The sequence below is a fragment of the Silurus meridionalis genome, chromosome 5 (genome assembly GCF_014805685.1).
Source record: "Silurus meridionalis isolate SWU-2019-XX chromosome 5, ASM1480568v1, whole genome shotgun sequence".
Lineage (NCBI taxonomy): Eukaryota > Metazoa > Chordata > Actinopteri > Siluriformes > Siluridae > Silurus > Silurus meridionalis.
The window spans coordinates 16,487,470-16,505,901 of record NC_060888.1 but is presented as its reverse complement, the minus strand read 5'-3'; the positions used below and the strand labels follow the sequence as shown (position 1 = coordinate 16,505,901).

Genomic DNA, 18,432 nt, shown 5'->3' with positions numbered 1-18,432 from the left:
TTTTATGTTTGAACTAGGCTACTATGCCTAACTATAGAAAAAAATGTTTATATATATATATATATATATATATATATATATATATATATATATATATATATATATATATATATATATATATATATATATATATATATATATATATATATATATATATATATATATATATATAAATTTTATGATGTCAGTGTTAAAGTCATGAGCCTGGGATTATTATAAAGGGATAACTATAAAACTAGTATTTGCTGCTGACTGATAAAGACAGAAACTGAATGTAAGAGAAAAATAAGTTTTTTGATGGCTCCCATTAGAAACCTTGACCTAAGCCGTGGAGCTGAACCTGATGTCCGTACCTCGGTCCCCTCCCTGCCCCTCTGTTAAAGCCCCTGGTTAAGGGCAGATGTGTCACGTAGCCCTGCGTTGCCCTCACCTACCCTTGAGACTGCGCTCAACAGATGGGCCAGTCAGCAAGTGCAGGAATCAGCACCCCCGCTCGATCTTCCCCCCTTCTGTCTCTGCGCTTGTATTCAAATATCCGCACATCTTTTCTTTGTCCTTGAGTCGTCCGTGTAATGTTGTGCTGGATCCACTGCCAGTCCCTCAGGCTCCACCCGGCCCCCCTCTGCGTTACAGAGCTACCTACCTGCCTAGCTCCATGCAGTGGCGGCTTAACTGAAAGGCTCAGTGAACAAATCTCAAATACCAACGCCTGAGATTTGTCCATCATAGCCGGAGGGAAGCAGGTGCTAGCTTGTGTTGTGAACAAGAAAAAGGCTTGTTGCAGCTTCTAGGACAAAAACAAGGGTATTTCTTTTGTTTTGTGTGTCGCCTATATTTATGTCCTGTTCGGATCGAGCTAGTTTTAGTATTATTATCCCTAGGAGGGTTTAGTCAGTGTTTTTTTGTTGTTTTTTTGTTGTTTTTTTTTTTTACAGAGTGCTTGTGCACACAACTGGAATTATTACACCACATTTTACTTTCTATGAAATGACCAGCAGATACAACCCCATGTAATTAACAGTGGATCCTCTCCAAAATGAGATACAAAGCAGTAAGTTAGTAATCCAGCGTACGCTACTGTACATGGCAAAACGTTGAACACAGCAGTTCTCCAGCAGTTTGTATTTGCCCATCTCGTGTATGTGACATGTTAAATATTAAGCAGCCACAAACCTAAAAACGAGTGGCTCTGAAAAAAACAATGTAATAAAATAAAATGTACAGTACATGGAATTGTTTAGTATATAGAAGTGAAGACGCACCTATTTGAGTGGTTTATACAGAGTTCTCTTATCCAGTGTGAATCTGATCATAATTACTACAAACATCCTCCAGCATCAGTAGTTATCAGACATATGTTTGGAAATCTTACCCTGTCTGAATAATGACTGATTTCAATAAAGCTCCTTTGGCTAATTTAACATTTAGTGTATTTAGATCAACTGTTTTCCCAATAGAAGCAGGATGTAAAAGAATGTCTGTAGCAAATCAACTGTGTTGAGGTAGCACACAATTTTACTAAGCGTTCAAGATTTGTTTGACATATTTGCTTATTCTGAATTTTTCCCTGCTAATAAGTAGCGACGATAATTGTGGGCCAACTGAGGCTGCCTTTGGCCTTCAGTGACTGTGAGCATGTGTAACCGAACATGGTGAAATGTGCTGCTGCAGCACTTTGCTCAGCTCAAACACAGAGTGTGGCTCCACTGAGACCGGCCCAGCAATCCTGGCACCAGAGAGATGACAAAAGTGCATTGAGGAGAAGAGGAAAGGACTTTTTTTTTTCTTTTTTTGCAGATGCTTACAAGATTTGCATTACATTCTCTACAGGGATGAATTACAATCCCAGGTACTTCAGCAAAAACTACAGTCAGGAAAGAGAATAGAGTCAGTCATAGAGAATCATACTATGTGAACCCCCATATGGCCAATAATCACACGTATGTACAGGAAAACGAAGGGAAAAGGATGCAGGAATGAATCACAAAGAAGTCTGGGCCCTGTTTCTTTGAATATGTTAAAGAAAAAAAAAAATCACATTGCAGTTATTTGGTTCTGTGAGAATGCGCTGACAGGGTGAGATCAATAAGTAAAGAAACGGTGACCCATAAAGAAAAAAGGTGAAAGAAAAAGATTGAGACATATAACTCATTTGGTGCCCTCCTGATCGCTCGCTTATCTCTGCATGGAGTGGCTGCCACAGCAGGGAGGCTGTTGCTAGGATACAGGTGAGCGGTCCTGATGCAAAAGAAGAGCAGGTCTGTCATCATATGTTGTGGAGGAGACAAAACGCTATTCGGCTCCCGCGAGATGCGTCTGCTCTAAAGCTCTCCTGATTCCTGGGATCAACCATGTTCAAACACACAGTAAGCTAGAGAAAGAGAGAGGGAGAGAGAAAAAGAGATGGAGAGAGGGAGGAAAGGACAGGGACAGATGGAATGTGTAATAGCTATAACGAGGTTTAGGCCCCTTCAGGCTTCCACTCAGATTCGATGTGCTCTCGTCTAGACAGCAGACGGACAAGCACTAAAGCAAGGATCAGTTCACACACAATACTCATGGATCCGAACGAGTCCAAACACAGACCTGGAAAGCTAACATATATAAAAAGCAAACAAACAAACAAACAAAGGCCGGCGCATGAGTCTGTATACCACACACACACACACACACACACACACACATGCAGACACACATACAGGTATGTATAATAAATTATCCACCATTGTGTGACTGTGTTGGTGCCCTTGAGCTGGGAAAGTGTGTGTGTGTGTGTGTGTGTGTGTATACAGTGTCACCTCTATGCAAGCTGGGACACTGTGGCTCCTCATACATCAATAGAGACAGGCCATGTGGCGAGTGTCATGAAAACTCTTTCTTTCTTGCCCTGCTTCCACTTTTAATCCTTCTCTTCCTTTCTCTCTTTCACACTCTTTCTTTCTTTCCTTTCTGTATCCTCTCCACCTATATTTTTAGCTTCCATAATCGTTTTTCCCCACTGCCCACCAATGACTTATCCCGACCTCCACAAGCACTCAGTGCAACTCCAAATCCTTCTCAGCAGGTCGCTTTTCTCCTCTATCCATAATGCTATGCACCCAGCATGCTTGTGTTATTACACCGCTTACCCTGTCTGCTCACTACTGATTAAAGCATGACACACTTCTCCGATCCCACACACTTTGTCAGATTGGGGGTATAAAAAAAAAAAAAAACCTTTCAAATTTGAATGGATTCAAAATTTATGAGCCTTTACATTTTATATTCATAGAAATGTGTTATACAGCAGATTGAATATTAGCAATAGCATTGCGAAATTGTTTAGGAAATTGTTAAACACTTTCTGATATCACAGGTAAAAATGTGTGCATAAACAATTTTCAACAACTAAAAAAATTATATAAGGAATGGGTTTTATTTTTTAGCATTTCCCTCTATGAAAATGGAGCTTGGATTGCATTTGCAATTAATATATTTCAAAATATTTGAAAAGTTGCATTTGAAAACATGCAGTAAATGTCACAAAACTCATTAAAAGAAGATTTTGTTATTCCAAAAATATTTGAGTAACAAAATGTGTTCTTACAGGCTTAAGGTGCTTTTACATTTGTGTGTTCTTTATACAGAAATAGCACTAGCCCGGGGGGCTTTACCTGCTGCTGCTGTGGGGGAGAAAACACACACACACACACACACACACACACACACACACACACACACATTAAACCATAACAATGCTCATACTCTTTCTATATAGATTAGATTTCTTACGTTATATAGTATTTATAAAACAGTAAAGATTAGACTAAAACTTCATTTCAATACATAAAACATGTAAATATTTTTGTTATATGCAGTGACAATTAAATGAGTTTCATCTCATTTCTGATTTTCATTTCATTTTTGTCCTCCTTTTTTCGTGTATTATTATTTAGTTTATTTTTTAAACTCACCCCCCAACTTGTGACCCGTATGGTCTGAACCGTGCTCCACAACATTCTGCACTTATGAACTTATTTCACTTTTGGATGCATTCCACTGTGAGCGCTTTTTTAAAAGCAGCCACATCGTATCCACCTCTTGGCCGCTTTCTGCAGAATGTCAAAATTAAAAGTAAAACAGGAGCTGGCAGCGGAGAGCACAATTACACGACTGCGAAAGCACTTTCGGAAGGCTCTTTCAGTTGCGTTTAAAAAGGAGTGTGTGTGGCGAGTGTGTGAGAAGTTTGTGTTTGTGCCAAATGGTATTATTGACCCTAAGACGAGAATGTCATTTCAAAACGGTACTAAAAGCCAGAAAGCGTGAGGGAGAGAGGGAGAGAGAGAGATTAGCATATGGTGCATATGAAACAGGCAGCATATGTTGTGTATAGTGTGTCTGTTTCAATAAGCGGGTCGCTATTAACAGATGCAGCAGGGCAAAAGGAGTCAAGGGCGAAATAACAGAAGGGACACAACAGGCCAGGGAAGGACGATAGTGCACTCAGATTACATCACTGTTTCCCTAAAGGGACTTGGGAGGATGCAACCGTTTGCTATTTTCTCTTCCTCTCTCTCTCTTTTTTTTCTTTCTTTTTTTCTCCATTAAATTTGACTGATCAGGATGAAGTTGTGCAGTAATCTAAGGTTCCCAGATATATAAACTTGAGGTGAAGAGCTTTGTGATGTCCTGGCTGACCAGTTATGTCAGTTCCATGTCCTCTTTTACACATCTCTCTCATCACCTCTTCCTCTGGAAAAAAAAAAAAAAAAAAAAGCACGTCATCTCAGAGTGTCATCTCTGAGGTGAAGCTTTTTGATCTTTTTCCCCCTCCCCTACTGTCTGTCATTGACTTCCTGGTGGCTTCGTTCAGATCAAGGGCCAACTCCCAGTCCAAAGGCCCCACTATAGATGACCTCTGTGTCTCGCTGTAAAGTATTAATGAGTCTTTCAGAGGCCGTTACATTGATTTCTGACTCTCCGTGCCAATCCGTTAATAGTCAGCCTTGATATTTAGCCTCTTCTGGTCCTGTGATGGTTCCAATCAATCATTCTTCGTATGCTAGCACCGGGTTTTTTTACAGCGTTGGTGTTTGCATGTATCAGTTGGTCTGCTTTGTCTGTCTGCTTGCCTGTCAGTCTGCCTGTCTATCAGTCTGCCTGTCTATCTATATGCAAGTCTGCATGTCTGTTGCAACATTTTGCAAGATTGATAGCAGTTGTTCACACAACCAGCAGCCGATATATATATTATATATATATATATATATATAATTTTATTTATTTATTTTTTCTTGATGCTCTACACCTACTTCAGGTTGCACGGCCATTTTTTTTTTTTTTTTGACAAAACATCTGTCAAAAAGCATTTTTTTCTAGTGTCAATAAATCTGTATGTAACTATTGAGAGCAGAAGACGCACAAAGAGGATCAGTGAGACTATAAAGAGAGTCGAGACCTTTATTATTTATTACGAGTTACTTTATAACTGCAGTAGTGTAAAGAACAGTTATCTTAGGCATCTCATGTCAATATATACAGGGAAAACTACGCTCAATACTTTTAATCCTATTGAATTTGGTTTTATTTATCTATCACTGTTAAGAGAAGCAGCTTTACCGAAGCCAAGCCACATGTAGTTTTAGAGCCCTAATGAGGAAGCCAGAGGTGCCAGCGGCCGGGAAAAATGATGGTGAAAAAGATACCAGACTCACAAGGGAACCCATCGTCTACCGGGTGACACCGGAGAGTGCGATTATAAATCATAAAGGTATACGGCAAAGGAAGAGTTTGTTTAAAGCTAAAGTTTTCTCTGTGTACTGAGATTTGAATGTAAATCCCATTTACTTTTTTATTTGTAAAAAAAATAAATAAATAATGAAATACATATTTTGGCAGAACAATATGAATTCATAAATTAAGCATGCAATTTCTAGTATTTGTCGATATCGAGATGGGACTGTTTGTTGAGAACGAATGTGTGGTCCTGCATTGTTAATACCGTTACTGAGGTTCAGATTTCAAATACTGGATTAAATTCATTCATTAGACATAAGTACTTGAAGCCATTTTCTCATCCTTTAGCTGGTCTACACCAACAAGGCATAACATTAAGACATTAAAACATTGTTAATGGTGAAGTGAATAACATCGTGGCATCTGTTATTGGGTGGGAGATATTAGGCAGGAAGTGAGCCTTTTGTCCTCAATGTGGACGTGTTAAAAGCAGGCAAAATGGACAAGCGGAAGGATTTGAGCAAGTTTGACAAATTGTGATGTCTAGACGACTGGGTCAGAGCATCTTCAAAACTGCAGCTCTTGTGGGATGTTCCTGGTCTGCAGTGCTCAGTATCTATCAAAAGTGGTCCAGGGAAGGAACAGAGGTGAACCAGAGACAGGGTCGTGGCTCATTGATGCACGTGGGGAGTGAAGGCTGGTCCGTGTAGTCCGATCCAACAGACGAGCTTCTGTAGCTCAAACTGCTGAAGAAGTTAATGCTGTTAAGACTGTTTTGCCATTAAACAGAGGACCAACACTATATTAGGCAGGTGTTCATAATGTTATGCCTAATCAGTGTATAGGGTGTAGGATTTATAGTTATAGGTTGCCATTTATTTCATGTAAATTGAGAGTGTTATTTACAGTGTGCCTCAGCCTGTTATTTGTAGAGGGTGAAGAGCGAGTGCGAGAGTTGAGTTAGGACCTGATAATAAAGGCAGACGGTGTGGATGGTGCTGTCTGACTGTAGCATTGATCTAGCTCAGGATTTCAGCTGCCTCTCATTTCCTGTCACTAATGTGAATAGATGAGCCATGAGGCAGACACACACACACACACACACACACTCACGCACACACACTGAAATATAGACCCTACTCACTGTCTCTCAATCTAAACTGGAAATAAGGTAGGTGTGTGTGTGTGTGTGTGTGTGTGTGTGTGTGTGTGTGTGTGTGTGTGTGTGTGTGTGTGTGTGCGGCCAGAGACCAATCATCTCGCAGTGATTTACGACAATACAAACGACTTCTCGTTACGAATCCATCAGAACCTCTCATGCGCACGTCCTCACACCATCCCTGTTTTTCATGTCTAAAAAAATGTGACATGTTCTTATGCATATGAGGACATGGGAAGTCAGGCATGTGACATTCATCTGCATGAATGTGTGTGTGTGTGTGTGTGTGTGTGTGTGTGTGTGTGTGTGTGTGTGTGTGTCTGTGTTGCTAAGAGAGTCAAAGGACAATTGCTCTAACCTTTGAATTACAGTCAATGAGGTTTTGGTTTCATCATTAGGCTGCGCTCGTCCCTGGAGGCGCAGGAGGAGAGTGTGTGTTACGGCTGCAGCGCTGATGGGTTAGGATGCTACTGATTGCTTCTCTCATTAACTGTGCATTTGAAGCTGCTCCTCTCCCTAAGGGCACTGGCCGGAACACACACACACACACACACACACACACACACACACACACACACACACACACACACAGTACCCCTGGGTCTTTCCCAAGCTTTAAAAGAACCAAACTTCAAAGCTTTATCACCAGCTCCTCATTTATGATAAATCTCCTTCTAGTGTTGGCTTTGTCACAAACACATACACACACCAAGCCTTGTCTTCTGTGTCTGCTAGTTTGAGATGAACCTTCAGCTTCCTCTATCCCACCACATGAAAGTGACACACACTCAGCCAGCAGTCATTTAAACATTAGCTTTCCGTTTGACAGTTTCGAAGATGCTAATGGCCGCCGAAGCAGGACCGTTTGTTTGTGCCAGACGCAGGCACCTCTTTGGGACGAGGAGAGTCGGCGTGAGAGCACTTGATTAAACGCGAGTCCTTTGTGTAAAGGCGGCGGATTAAACGAGCAATTCCTTTTTTTGTGTGCCAAAGCTCCGTAAACCGGTTGCGTTTACCATCCTGCGAGTCTCCGCTTACATTTATTGCCCTAATTGAGGTCAGTCTCGTTAATTTCGTGGTAAATTAGAACAGTTAATATGCATATATTAGGAAGGCCAAGGGAGATTGTAAAAATAAGGTACGGGAAAATTACCTTTTTTAAGTACTACGAAGGTTTTTTTTTTTTTTTTCTGCTCCAGTTACGCTACTGTAACAGTGCACGTGATCGGTGGAGTGAGGAGTGGAGGAATGGATGGGATGTCCTGGTTTCTGTGATAGAGAAGGACAACCCAACACTGTCCTTCATCTGTGGAAGGCACACACTCACACATATACACACACACACACACACAATTTTTTTGATCTCCCACTCACACACCTACACTACATAGGCAGATCGTTTGCTACACAGATCGCTTACGTACAAAAATAGAGACACATAAGATGGCAAACACAAAATAGGACCCGCAGAGCTTGATATGTGTGCACACAAAAAAGGGAAGCAATTACACCCCGCCCCATTCTCTCCCTTATACACACGAGCACATACACACACATACACACAAACACGTACACTAGAATTCACGGAAGCATGAGCATGCTGAGTGTACCACAGGTGTAGAAGTGAAAACCTGTTAGTGTGTGTGCTGTGTGAGACAGCTTGAGACAGGGAGGGGAGAGATGATGTGTTTTATGAATAATGGATATGGATGCATATAGCAAATGCTTGCCAAATCTCATATTCCTGTACGCTTTCTCCTGGGACATAAACATGTGATGTGATTTTTTTATTTTGTGATTGGACCATATGTACGCTCATAGTCAACACATATGACAGGGGGCTAAAGCTAGTGTCACTTTTGCCATAATGTGTGTGTGTATGAATGGATATGAGAGCAGACCGTGAAAACTGGTGATAGTGAACATGTTTCATAGTGCACACCTCTGGTCATCTATTATTATTATTATTATTATTATTATTAATATATTCTTTCTCAGTTATTTTTATGTAAATAGGACGATTCTTATTCATTCATCCTTTATTTCTAATTGTCATCTGTCAGCTACACTGTATGGGCAAAAGTATTGGGACACATGACTTTTCCAGCCCTGTGTGGTTCTTCCCCAAACGGTTACCACAAAGTCAAAGGCACACAATTGTTTAGGACGTCTTTGGGTGCTGTAGCCTTAAATTCTCCTTTCACTTAACCTAGGAGACACAGACCTGCTCCATTATGACAATACCACAATGCTCCATGACGATATGGTTTACATGGGAAAATCTTGAGGGACCTTCTATAGAGCTCTGTCCTTATTGTCCTTATTGAACAACTTTGGGATGAACTGGAATGCTGACTGCACCCCAGGCCTCCTTACCTACATCAGTAGCTGACTAGACTAACACCTTGTAGCTGAATGAGCACCAATCTCCACAAACACACTACAAAATTTAGTGGAATGTCTTTTCAGAAGAGTGGAGCTTATTATACGAGCAAATGGAGACTAAATAAGTATGTGTAGTAGAGATGTCAGGTAACTTCACAGTTTGTGGTTTGAATTTAATGTTTTATAATATTTCCTAGGTGGTATGGTGTCTCAGGAGGAAGCACTGCCTCCTCATACCTCTAGGCTTTCAGTTTTATTCTGGAGCTTGAACTTCCTTCAGGGTTTCTGGTTTCTTCTCAGCTCCATAAGATATGCTTGCAGGTGAACTGGCTGCTCTAAATTGCCCTTTGGTGTAAATGAGTGTGAAAATGTGTGTGTGTGTGTGTGTGTGTGTGTGTGTGCACTCATGTTGACCTGTGGTAGACTGGCACCCCTTTCAGGATGTATTCCCGCCTCACGCCTAGCGTTCCCGGAATAGTCTCAGAAGTCATGCGTCCTCCCGTCTGTAGTTTACACAACAGCCAAATGACTCACGCTGCTTCGTGTGGAAAAAAAAAAAAAAAAAAGAGGGAATGGATTAATAAATTTCTTCTATAACATACTTTATTTTTCTACATCTGAAAGACAGATAAACTTGAATTAATTTGGATATTTTTATTCATGGAATTAATTAACAGTTCAAATTGTAATAAAGACTCCATACATAATGAGGCAAAAATAGTGTTGTAATGGCTGAATACATTATTTTATACTGTAGGTCCTTAGCATATTTCGTGAACATCTTTAGATTCAGTCTCTATGTGAATTATTTGTTAAAAATATAAATAAAAATGTATTTAATAAATAAGTTCATAAATTAATTAATTAATTATTATTATTAAGTATTATTAAGTATGTAAATACCTTAGAATAAATTTGAACCATATTTATCCTTGTGGATTTTCTTTTTTTTTTTTTTTTTTTAACTACGAATTCTAATAATTTTTTACCTGATGCAGTAAGCTCTAATTTAAATATCTGCTAATGCAAAATATATTTTTTTACATTCATCCTCCTTCAGTAGTCGCTCTATCCGGGTCTGTTGCAGGTGCACCAGGTCTGTTCTGTTGAAATTTGAAGCCGGTTTGAAGATTTCGCCTTTCGTTTTTGCTGCAGTGTTTATTGCAAACACACAGTGTTTAACTCTCCAAAATGCATCCAGCTGGTGTTGGTTGAGTAGAAGAGCCTCCTGACGGTTTCAGCATGTGCACGTGTATGTGTGTGGCAGAGTGCGAGGCCAGCACTGGCTCTCTGTGCTAGTATTTTTAGCTCAGGCTCAGTGTGGAGTTGGACCCCGGGATCCTCTCGCACATGATTTTCTCTCATCAGCATAGAAACAGACCGCCAGCAACAGCACTGGACGCAGGCATATGGGTCTGTTCTACTATTCGCCGCCAGCCACCTGGGTATGTTTGCATTTTTGTGGATACATGATCTGGACATAGGGGTCTAACTGGTGATGACAGGTGCAGTTCAATCACAGATGGGTATTTTTGCAACACTCAGTATGCACATATTCTCTTACTCTGGCAAACACACACACACACACACACACACACACACACACACACACACACACACACATAAATAAACCCGCTAGAGCCAGGAGGTTCTCCTGGGTCTCCCTTTACATGAAGAATGACTATCTTCTCCAGGAAGCAGCCCCCTGCCATCTTATTTGTATTAAACCACACAATACCCAAACAGCCCTCTGTCTATCTATCACTTTCCATATTGATATCTCTCTCTATCTCTTTTCTAACTTTGTGGTAAAGACTTCCACATTTCCATCCAGTCAGCCAGCCTTTGTCGTTCTGGAACACTCCAGATGCAGACACCTGCCATGGCATTGTGGCCAAGATACATATAGATACTCACAAGCCACATATCCATTTTTCCCTCTCGCATCCTTGATGGCGAGTTTGCTCGGTAAACCGCAGGATTCGGCTCGCAGTCAACACTCGTAAAGTCTCCCATCTGCTGCTGCATCATGTAACACACACACACACATGCAAACGTGCACTAAACACGCTGAATTATACATGAGGATTGCATGAAATGTTATTTATTTTTCAATAGGATGCATTTTATAGTTCGTCAACCCTACATTTATTTTAGAAAATGTGTGCGTGTGGATCTGAGGGTGTGCATTATAGCAGGACACAAAACTGCCTCAAACTCTCTCTTCCTTGCTTTCATCGTTTTCACTCACTCCCTAATTTATTCGATCGCCTGTTGCATCTCAAAACATGGTTTTAACTCAACACTGCCATCTAGTGACACACACTGACGTGTGCGCACGCACACACACACACACACACACACACGCATTTTGTTTATATATATATATATATATATATATATATATATATATATATATATATATATATATATATATATATATATCATAGCCCAGAGAGCCAAAGTGTCTAAACTGCAGTTAATCTGTCTGTGTGTGATCTCTCTATGCCACCACGGATGCTGGTCATTGGCTGTTACTTATTAATTTTCTAATTCCTCTGTTGATTATATCCATCCTATTTAAGCTGTATCTCCAGCAGAACGGCAGCATGATACAGGAAGAGGGTGGTGATGAAAAAAAGAAGGGTGAGAGGAAAGAGAAGAAAAGTGCATCAGTGAAATGAGAGACAGAACAAGTGAGAAGTGAGAAGCGAAAAGCTAGTGCAGTATATCTGCACACTCTCTTATGTGTGTCAGCTCTTTCCTTCAACTGAGAGTGACAAAAGGGGGGGGAGGCGTTCTCTCCGAGGCACAGACAGAGGGGAGATGGAATTTGACAAGAGAGAAAATTGATTTTCTGGGATGAGATTTAGGTGTGATAGGCAAGCAGAATGAAGGTGAGCAAAGGGGCGGGAGTCATTAACACACAGCCTTCTTTCCACGCCATCACAGCGGGGAAAATGTAGCCGGAGCGTGGAGGTGCGCGTGCGTTTGTTTGCGTGCGTGCGAAAGGAAACGACTGTCTGAGCAAATAGGAGGAAAAAGATTCACAAGAATCTAGTTTAATCTTTCACCTTGCACTGCTAACCCAGTCACTATAACACTCGTAGGTATTCAGCAGAGATTTGTCAGTGTAAACATTGTATGTCTCGGTGTGGCATTGTGGGCATTACCCATTACATTAAGTTTCTGTTGCTCCTGGTGTTTTCGTTCTTCCTGAGAGTCATCTGCCGTCTCTCTCTTTTGTGTGTGTGTGTTTGTGAATGATGTCAACAGTGAAGATGATAGAGATGCTGAAGGACATTTTCTCAAAAGCAAGTCTGCTTTAATTAAGGAGGCGAATTGGTGACAGAAATTCAGTCCAAAGACCCACAATCAGCCTGGTGGCGTCTACTTTCGGTGACGCTTTGGTGCGTTTAGGGAAGTTAGCTTTGTCTTTCCATGCCTTTCCGCTAAAGTTGTTTGGCAGCAGTTGAAAGAAGAAGCTGAGGAGATGAGGAGCTGCCGACTGAACTCAGGCCTCAAACAAATCAAATGGCTTCAGAGTGAGTAATGAAGGAAAGGGAAGAAAGAGAAACCGCCCGTTTTTTTTTAACCCGCCGCTTACAGCGTACTCAAAACGGTGTCAGCTCTTACACAAAAAGAGGTGTCTTCAAGTTTCTTGTTGTGTGAGGAAGTCTATTTTTATCTCCCGTCTTTCAGATACTTTGTTTCTTTTAAGCTTTGGTTGTTGTTTTGCTCCTCTCTCTCTCTCTCTCTCTATCTCTCTCTCTCTCTGTCTCACTCTCTCTTTCTCTCTCTCACTCTCTCTCTCGCTGCCTCCCACTGGTCCCTGATTTCCTCCGCATAAAAAATAAGCGTTGAGGCATTTTGTGAAAAGTGCCAATTACCATCTATTTTACCAACATCTGCAAGCGGAAAATAATATAGAGCAGCGAGTCATAATTGTCATTCCCCTCGCAAAGAATTGCGAAGATTTCTACATGGATAAGGATTAGATGTGTTAGACGTAGCGTCCACCATTGCCCGAGCCACAGGTGCCGACTTTGCCACCTCAGAAAAAGGGGGTTATTTTCCAAACCTTGTGTTTTAAAAATATAAAGTCGTTTCAGAGATCAAGTTTCTTAAATCCTGTTTGCTGTAATGTGCAATAAAAGCAAAAAGTCAGTGATGTGGTTTTTGGTTAGATGTCACTCATGCAGCTGATGGGAAAGGTTGTGTTGAAAAATATAGAAGAATTTTGGAGAACATATACAAGTCAGAGCTGCGCTGGGAGAATAGAAATTGTTGGAGAAACAGTTAGCAGTTGTCTGAGCAGCGACTAAAGCAGTCCCATTAGTCCCACTAAATGTATAATCAAAAGTTTCTGTCATGAAGTCAGTCAACCATCGCATGTGTTTGTCATCCAGTCTCCGCTGAGATCTGATTCACGTCCCTCCAGATATTAATCTCAGCGCTTCGTGTTGCTTTCTATCTTTCACGTACACCTCCGGAATGTGATGCTCACCAGCGTGATTTGTGCAGACCCAGGCGTATCAAACTCTCATCCTGGAGGGCATCGGTTCTGCAGAGATTCCTTTCTGCCTCCCAACCCAGCAAAATTCAGACCATGGAAGCGGTGGGAATTAGCTTATGCGTCGAATTAAGTGTGTTAAATGAGGTAGAAAGAAAGCGAAACTCTGCAGTGCTGCAACCCTCCAGGACTGGAGTCTGACACCCCTGGGGTAGGCGTTTGGTCTTCATTCCTGTTTTCACTGACACGTTCTCCTTTTCTTTTGGCTCTGTTCTTTCTTTCATATTTGCAGCTTTAAACCTGTTGGGGTTGACCTGGCAGCTGAAGCCCGTGGAAGCTCCCGTGCTGAGCCACGGCTTGGGCACAGCAGGCATGCCTGGCACCAATGATGAGACCACAGGGCCCTCTGGAGGCAGAGGTAAGCAGCACAGTCTGTGGAGCCACAGGACCATGGTCCATGCGCTCGGCGAGGCAGCAATTAGGTGGGGAGGAGTGGCACAGAGTGTAAAGACTGAACAGACCAAAGGTTTTCTCCATGCTCTGACTGATTTGTAGACTTCTCTGACAACTTTTGGTTAAAGATTTCTACTCTCTCACACTCTCTTCTGACCAGTGCAATATTTTTGCTTTCTCTCTAGCTAGCTTTCTCACTGACACACGTCTTTCATCCATCTTTCATCAACAAATCTTTTTGGATATTTAATTCCTCTAGCTGCATCTCTGGTACTCCTGAGAAGAGTAGAGGGGTCTATACAGTATACTTGAGACAATCCTGGTTCAAAACCTCTTTGAAGTCTCTTATAAACTACCACCAGATCTTGAGAGACGTCACATATTTAAAGAGTATAGTGTTCTTCTAACATTAGTCAAACAGACACTCGCTCACCGTGAGCTCCACACTGGCTCACGTCTCATGTCCTCTTTCGCTCTCTCACGGTTCAGACACTCACACACACTTTCCATCACAATGCATTTCCTCTTACCCAAAAAGACAGCTGAACAGTTTCCCCAATCATAATCTTCAAGCGCTTAACTTCACAGCTGTGTCAAGCACGAATATCTCCCTCTTCCTCTGTCTCTCTCTGTCTCTTCACCCCCTCTATTGAGTTTTGCATTCATCCTCCCTCTCCACACACTGCTATCTGAGTGAGTGTGTGATGAGTTGGAAGTGCTCTTCTCTCTGATTAAAGTGTGGGCTGGAAAAAAAAATGCACTCCATTTCAAGAGCCTCAAATCTCCACCTTTCAACATGGTTGCATCAGGGCCTCCTCACACCTGCACATGTGCACTTCATGAATATGCATTTCAGGTATTTCTTATATCTCCGTTTTCTGATTGATCTTGTCTGTTTAGCGACGCTTTTGTTCGCCCCCATGCTGCATTTCATCTACGTTTCACTGCGCTTTGCCGTATTTCAACATTTCTGTGGCTTTTCATTTTTGCCTTTGTTCAAGGTAATCACTGTTGTCTGCTTTGTTCTCGGCAACTTTTACGCCTGATCTACGTTAACTCTCACGCTTATTCGATACTTTCTTCAGGAAACAGAGGCGAACTATTGTTCCAGGGCAGTACCACCAACCATCCCAGAGGCGTCTTCAGCTTCCCGGCGCAACTTTTTATTTTCCCTCCTTCTGCCGTTGCTCCATTTCTCGCCCTGCTCTTTGCTGCCCCGTATTAATGAGCAGCGGCTCACTCCACTCTTGTGATAGCCACTTTTTTTCCTGATTGTGTTTTCATTGTTCTTTATTCCTTTGCCATTTTTCACAGCTTTACTCTGTCAGGCCAGTGGTCTCCTGCGTCGAACTGACCTGATTACAGCAGGGCTGTGTGTGAGTGTGTGTTCTCCCTTGCACAAAAGCTAAGGAGAGAGTAAGAGTCGGCTGCATGCTGCATCCATTTACACTCAACCATCATTGGGAGCAACAAAAAGAGCGGCAGATTGAATATGTGAGAGAGAGAGAGAGAGAGAGAGAGTGAGCACATGAGCGTTTTCCATTAAATCAGAAGTGGATAACAGCATGTGTCATTAGGAGGGTAAACAGGGACTGTGTTTTGTTGACGTGCACTACATGCCTCAGGCTGGAGAATATACACCCTCTTATCATACTGGAGCTCTTTTTAAACTTTGATGGAGTCTCTGAGGAGATGGACAAGAGTGAGGGAAAGAGCACTGAGAAACAGATATTGTAGCTGTGAAGTCCTGCTTTTCCTCTCTGCTGCTGTTATCAGAAGGAATTTTGTCGAGGCCTAATTTATATATTCCCTATGGATTCATCACCGAGACATTTCCTTGTCCTGACTTTATTATACTCTGGTACAGTGCGTTATTCGGCCACACCTAAACTATTTTTAAAAAGGGAAGCCTGAAATCACAGTGGTTGTTTGATCGCTATAACAGATCGGAGGAGATATAATAATATATTGCAGATCGGAGGAGCTCCTCTTAGTTGTAGCATATTAACTTCAAACATATCCTTCAATCTGAAAGAAACATTCGAGATGTGCTCTGATGAAGCTATGATCACACTCCTGATAAACTGAATTTACTACATGTGTGATACATTCCTGATCTGTACTGTAGAACATGGCAGATTTGATACTAAATGACAAAAAAAAAAAAAGTGCCATTTTTTTTTTTTTTTTTTTACTCTGTAACGGTTGACTTACTTTTCTGTTTTAACTGTACAGTGAGGTGGCGCTCCAAACACCCAGCAGTGGGAGGAAGTGCTTTCCTTTTCATCCATTTTGAATCAGATCTGAGACTAAGATTGATTTATTTCTGAAAGAAAGAGAGAATGTCTTTTTTTTTATTCTCTGCTATTCTGTATTTTTTTTTTCTATAAGAAGGGGGAGAGGGAGGTAAATTTTTCTACAATTCTGTCTTTTTTAGGGTCTAGTGGGTTGCGAAACAGCAGCATAGATACAGGAAATCTGGACGTCGGCAGGCGGGTGACTCAGGAGGTACCACCAGGTGTATTCTGGCGATCTCTGCTCCATCTCAGCCAGCCCCAGTTTCTCAAATTCAACATTTCCCTGGGAAAAGATGCACTTTTCGGCGTGTATATTCGCAAAGGCCTGCCCCCATCTCATGCACAGGTAATTTTTTTTTAGCCTACTGTCTGCAGTGTGGAGAATCCTCATCGGTTGGGCTCCACTGTTGTTTTGGTGTTTTTTCTGTATAAAAGGTTGACATGGACAGAATGATTCTTTAAAAATGCAGTTTTAAGGTTTTAATCTCTCTTTTTAACTCTCTCTCTCTCTCACTCTATCTCTGTAGTATGACTATATGGAGTGCTTAGATGGGAAAGAGAAATGGAGCGTGGTGGAGTCCCCTCGAGAGCGGCGCAGTATCCAGACGGTGGTTCTGAACGAAGCCGTGTTTGTGCAGTATCTGGATCCCGGCACATGGCACCTGGCCTTTTACAATGATGGCAAGGAGAAAGAGGCTGTATCCTTCAGCACAGCTATATTAGGTCAGTCAGCCTCTCACACTCATGCACAGTCACTCAGTGCCCTTATCTTCCACTGGCCAAGAAATTCACTCCGAGTTGCTCTCCACTTCCATTTGCAGAGTGCAGACAGATCTGAAGAGTAGTAGAGCAAAAGGAAAGAAGTAGAGGGGTGGTGCTTTGCTATGATTTCTCCACTTCTCACAGGAATTCAAAGCTACAGAGATCAGCAGGGATTAGAAAGTCCGACACAACCTATTCAATTTCATATTGAGTTATTATCATTATTTAACCACAAAATCCAAAAATGGATTAAAAATGGATTTCTGAATTGTGCCTATGAATCAAAAAGTCGGTCTATGAATAATGTCAGTGTTTTGTAAAGGGAACTTTTAGGAACAAAAAGCTCTACGGCTTCAATAAATAGCTGGAAACATCACCGTATACATAATCGTCTGACGGGCATTAAATGCATCTGTACTTGAAATGTATTTGTTTCATTTATTTCCGTGTTACAGGCACTTGCAGAAGCCCCGTCTTGCATTGCAGATACAAACAGCTGTTCTCTTTCCAGCCTCCCTTTTTTTCTCTTTTTTTTTCTTAGACAATCGTTAATAAAAAAAAGGGGGGGAACAAAAGACAAAAAAAAAAGGAGTTTGATAAATGTTAGCACAGAAAAGCCTTGCGTCTGTTCTAAAGTTTGAGGAGGATTTAACTCTGACTGTTAAAAACTCCAAAAAGACAGTAGAGACATGTAGAAAAAATGTATCCGACAAAATAAATCTATTTGTGGATCTGCTATTGCATTAGCAACCAGGATTAAACAGAAGCCAGCGAGGTATGTAATAAGATAGATGAAGAAACGTCTTAAACAAAAGAGATGTTGACTGACTCGTGTTTAGAGGGCAGACTTGGCACAAGGAACATGCCCCTTAATGCCTTTGTTATCATTAATGGCAAGATATTGTGAAGCATTTAAATGAATTAAATACTTCACAGCCTTTTAACTTTGAGTGAGATGCACACCTTGCACATACAGAAATATTATTCACACATGAATAGATAACTGTAATAAGTGATATCACACCAATTAACATTATGCACATCAGTTGTGCTGCTGAACATGGCTAATTAAATGCTTTGAGGTTTGAATTGGTTGTAACAATAATGATGCAGGCCTCTGGAGATAGAAAGAGAAAAAAGCGAGGGAG

At 41.3% G+C, this 18,432-nt stretch overlaps 1 protein-coding gene across 7 annotated transcripts in view; it reads left to right on the top strand.

Annotated features, from left to right (window-relative positions):
- The window catches only part of tenm2a (teneurin transmembrane protein 2a), a 290,186-nt gene that overhangs the window by 239,593 nt on the left and 32,161 nt on the right, over positions 1-18,432 (top strand). For all 7 annotated transcript variants that reach the window (XM_046849490.1, XM_046849489.1, XM_046849487.1 and 4 more), the window contains 3 exons: positions 14,065-14,190; positions 16,663-16,868; positions 17,050-17,245. In XM_046849490.1, coding sequence (XP_046705446.1) covers positions 14,065-14,190; positions 16,663-16,868; positions 17,050-17,245 — 528 coding nt within the window. The remainder of the gene's footprint in view (positions 1-14,064; positions 14,191-16,662; positions 16,869-17,049; positions 17,246-18,432) is intronic.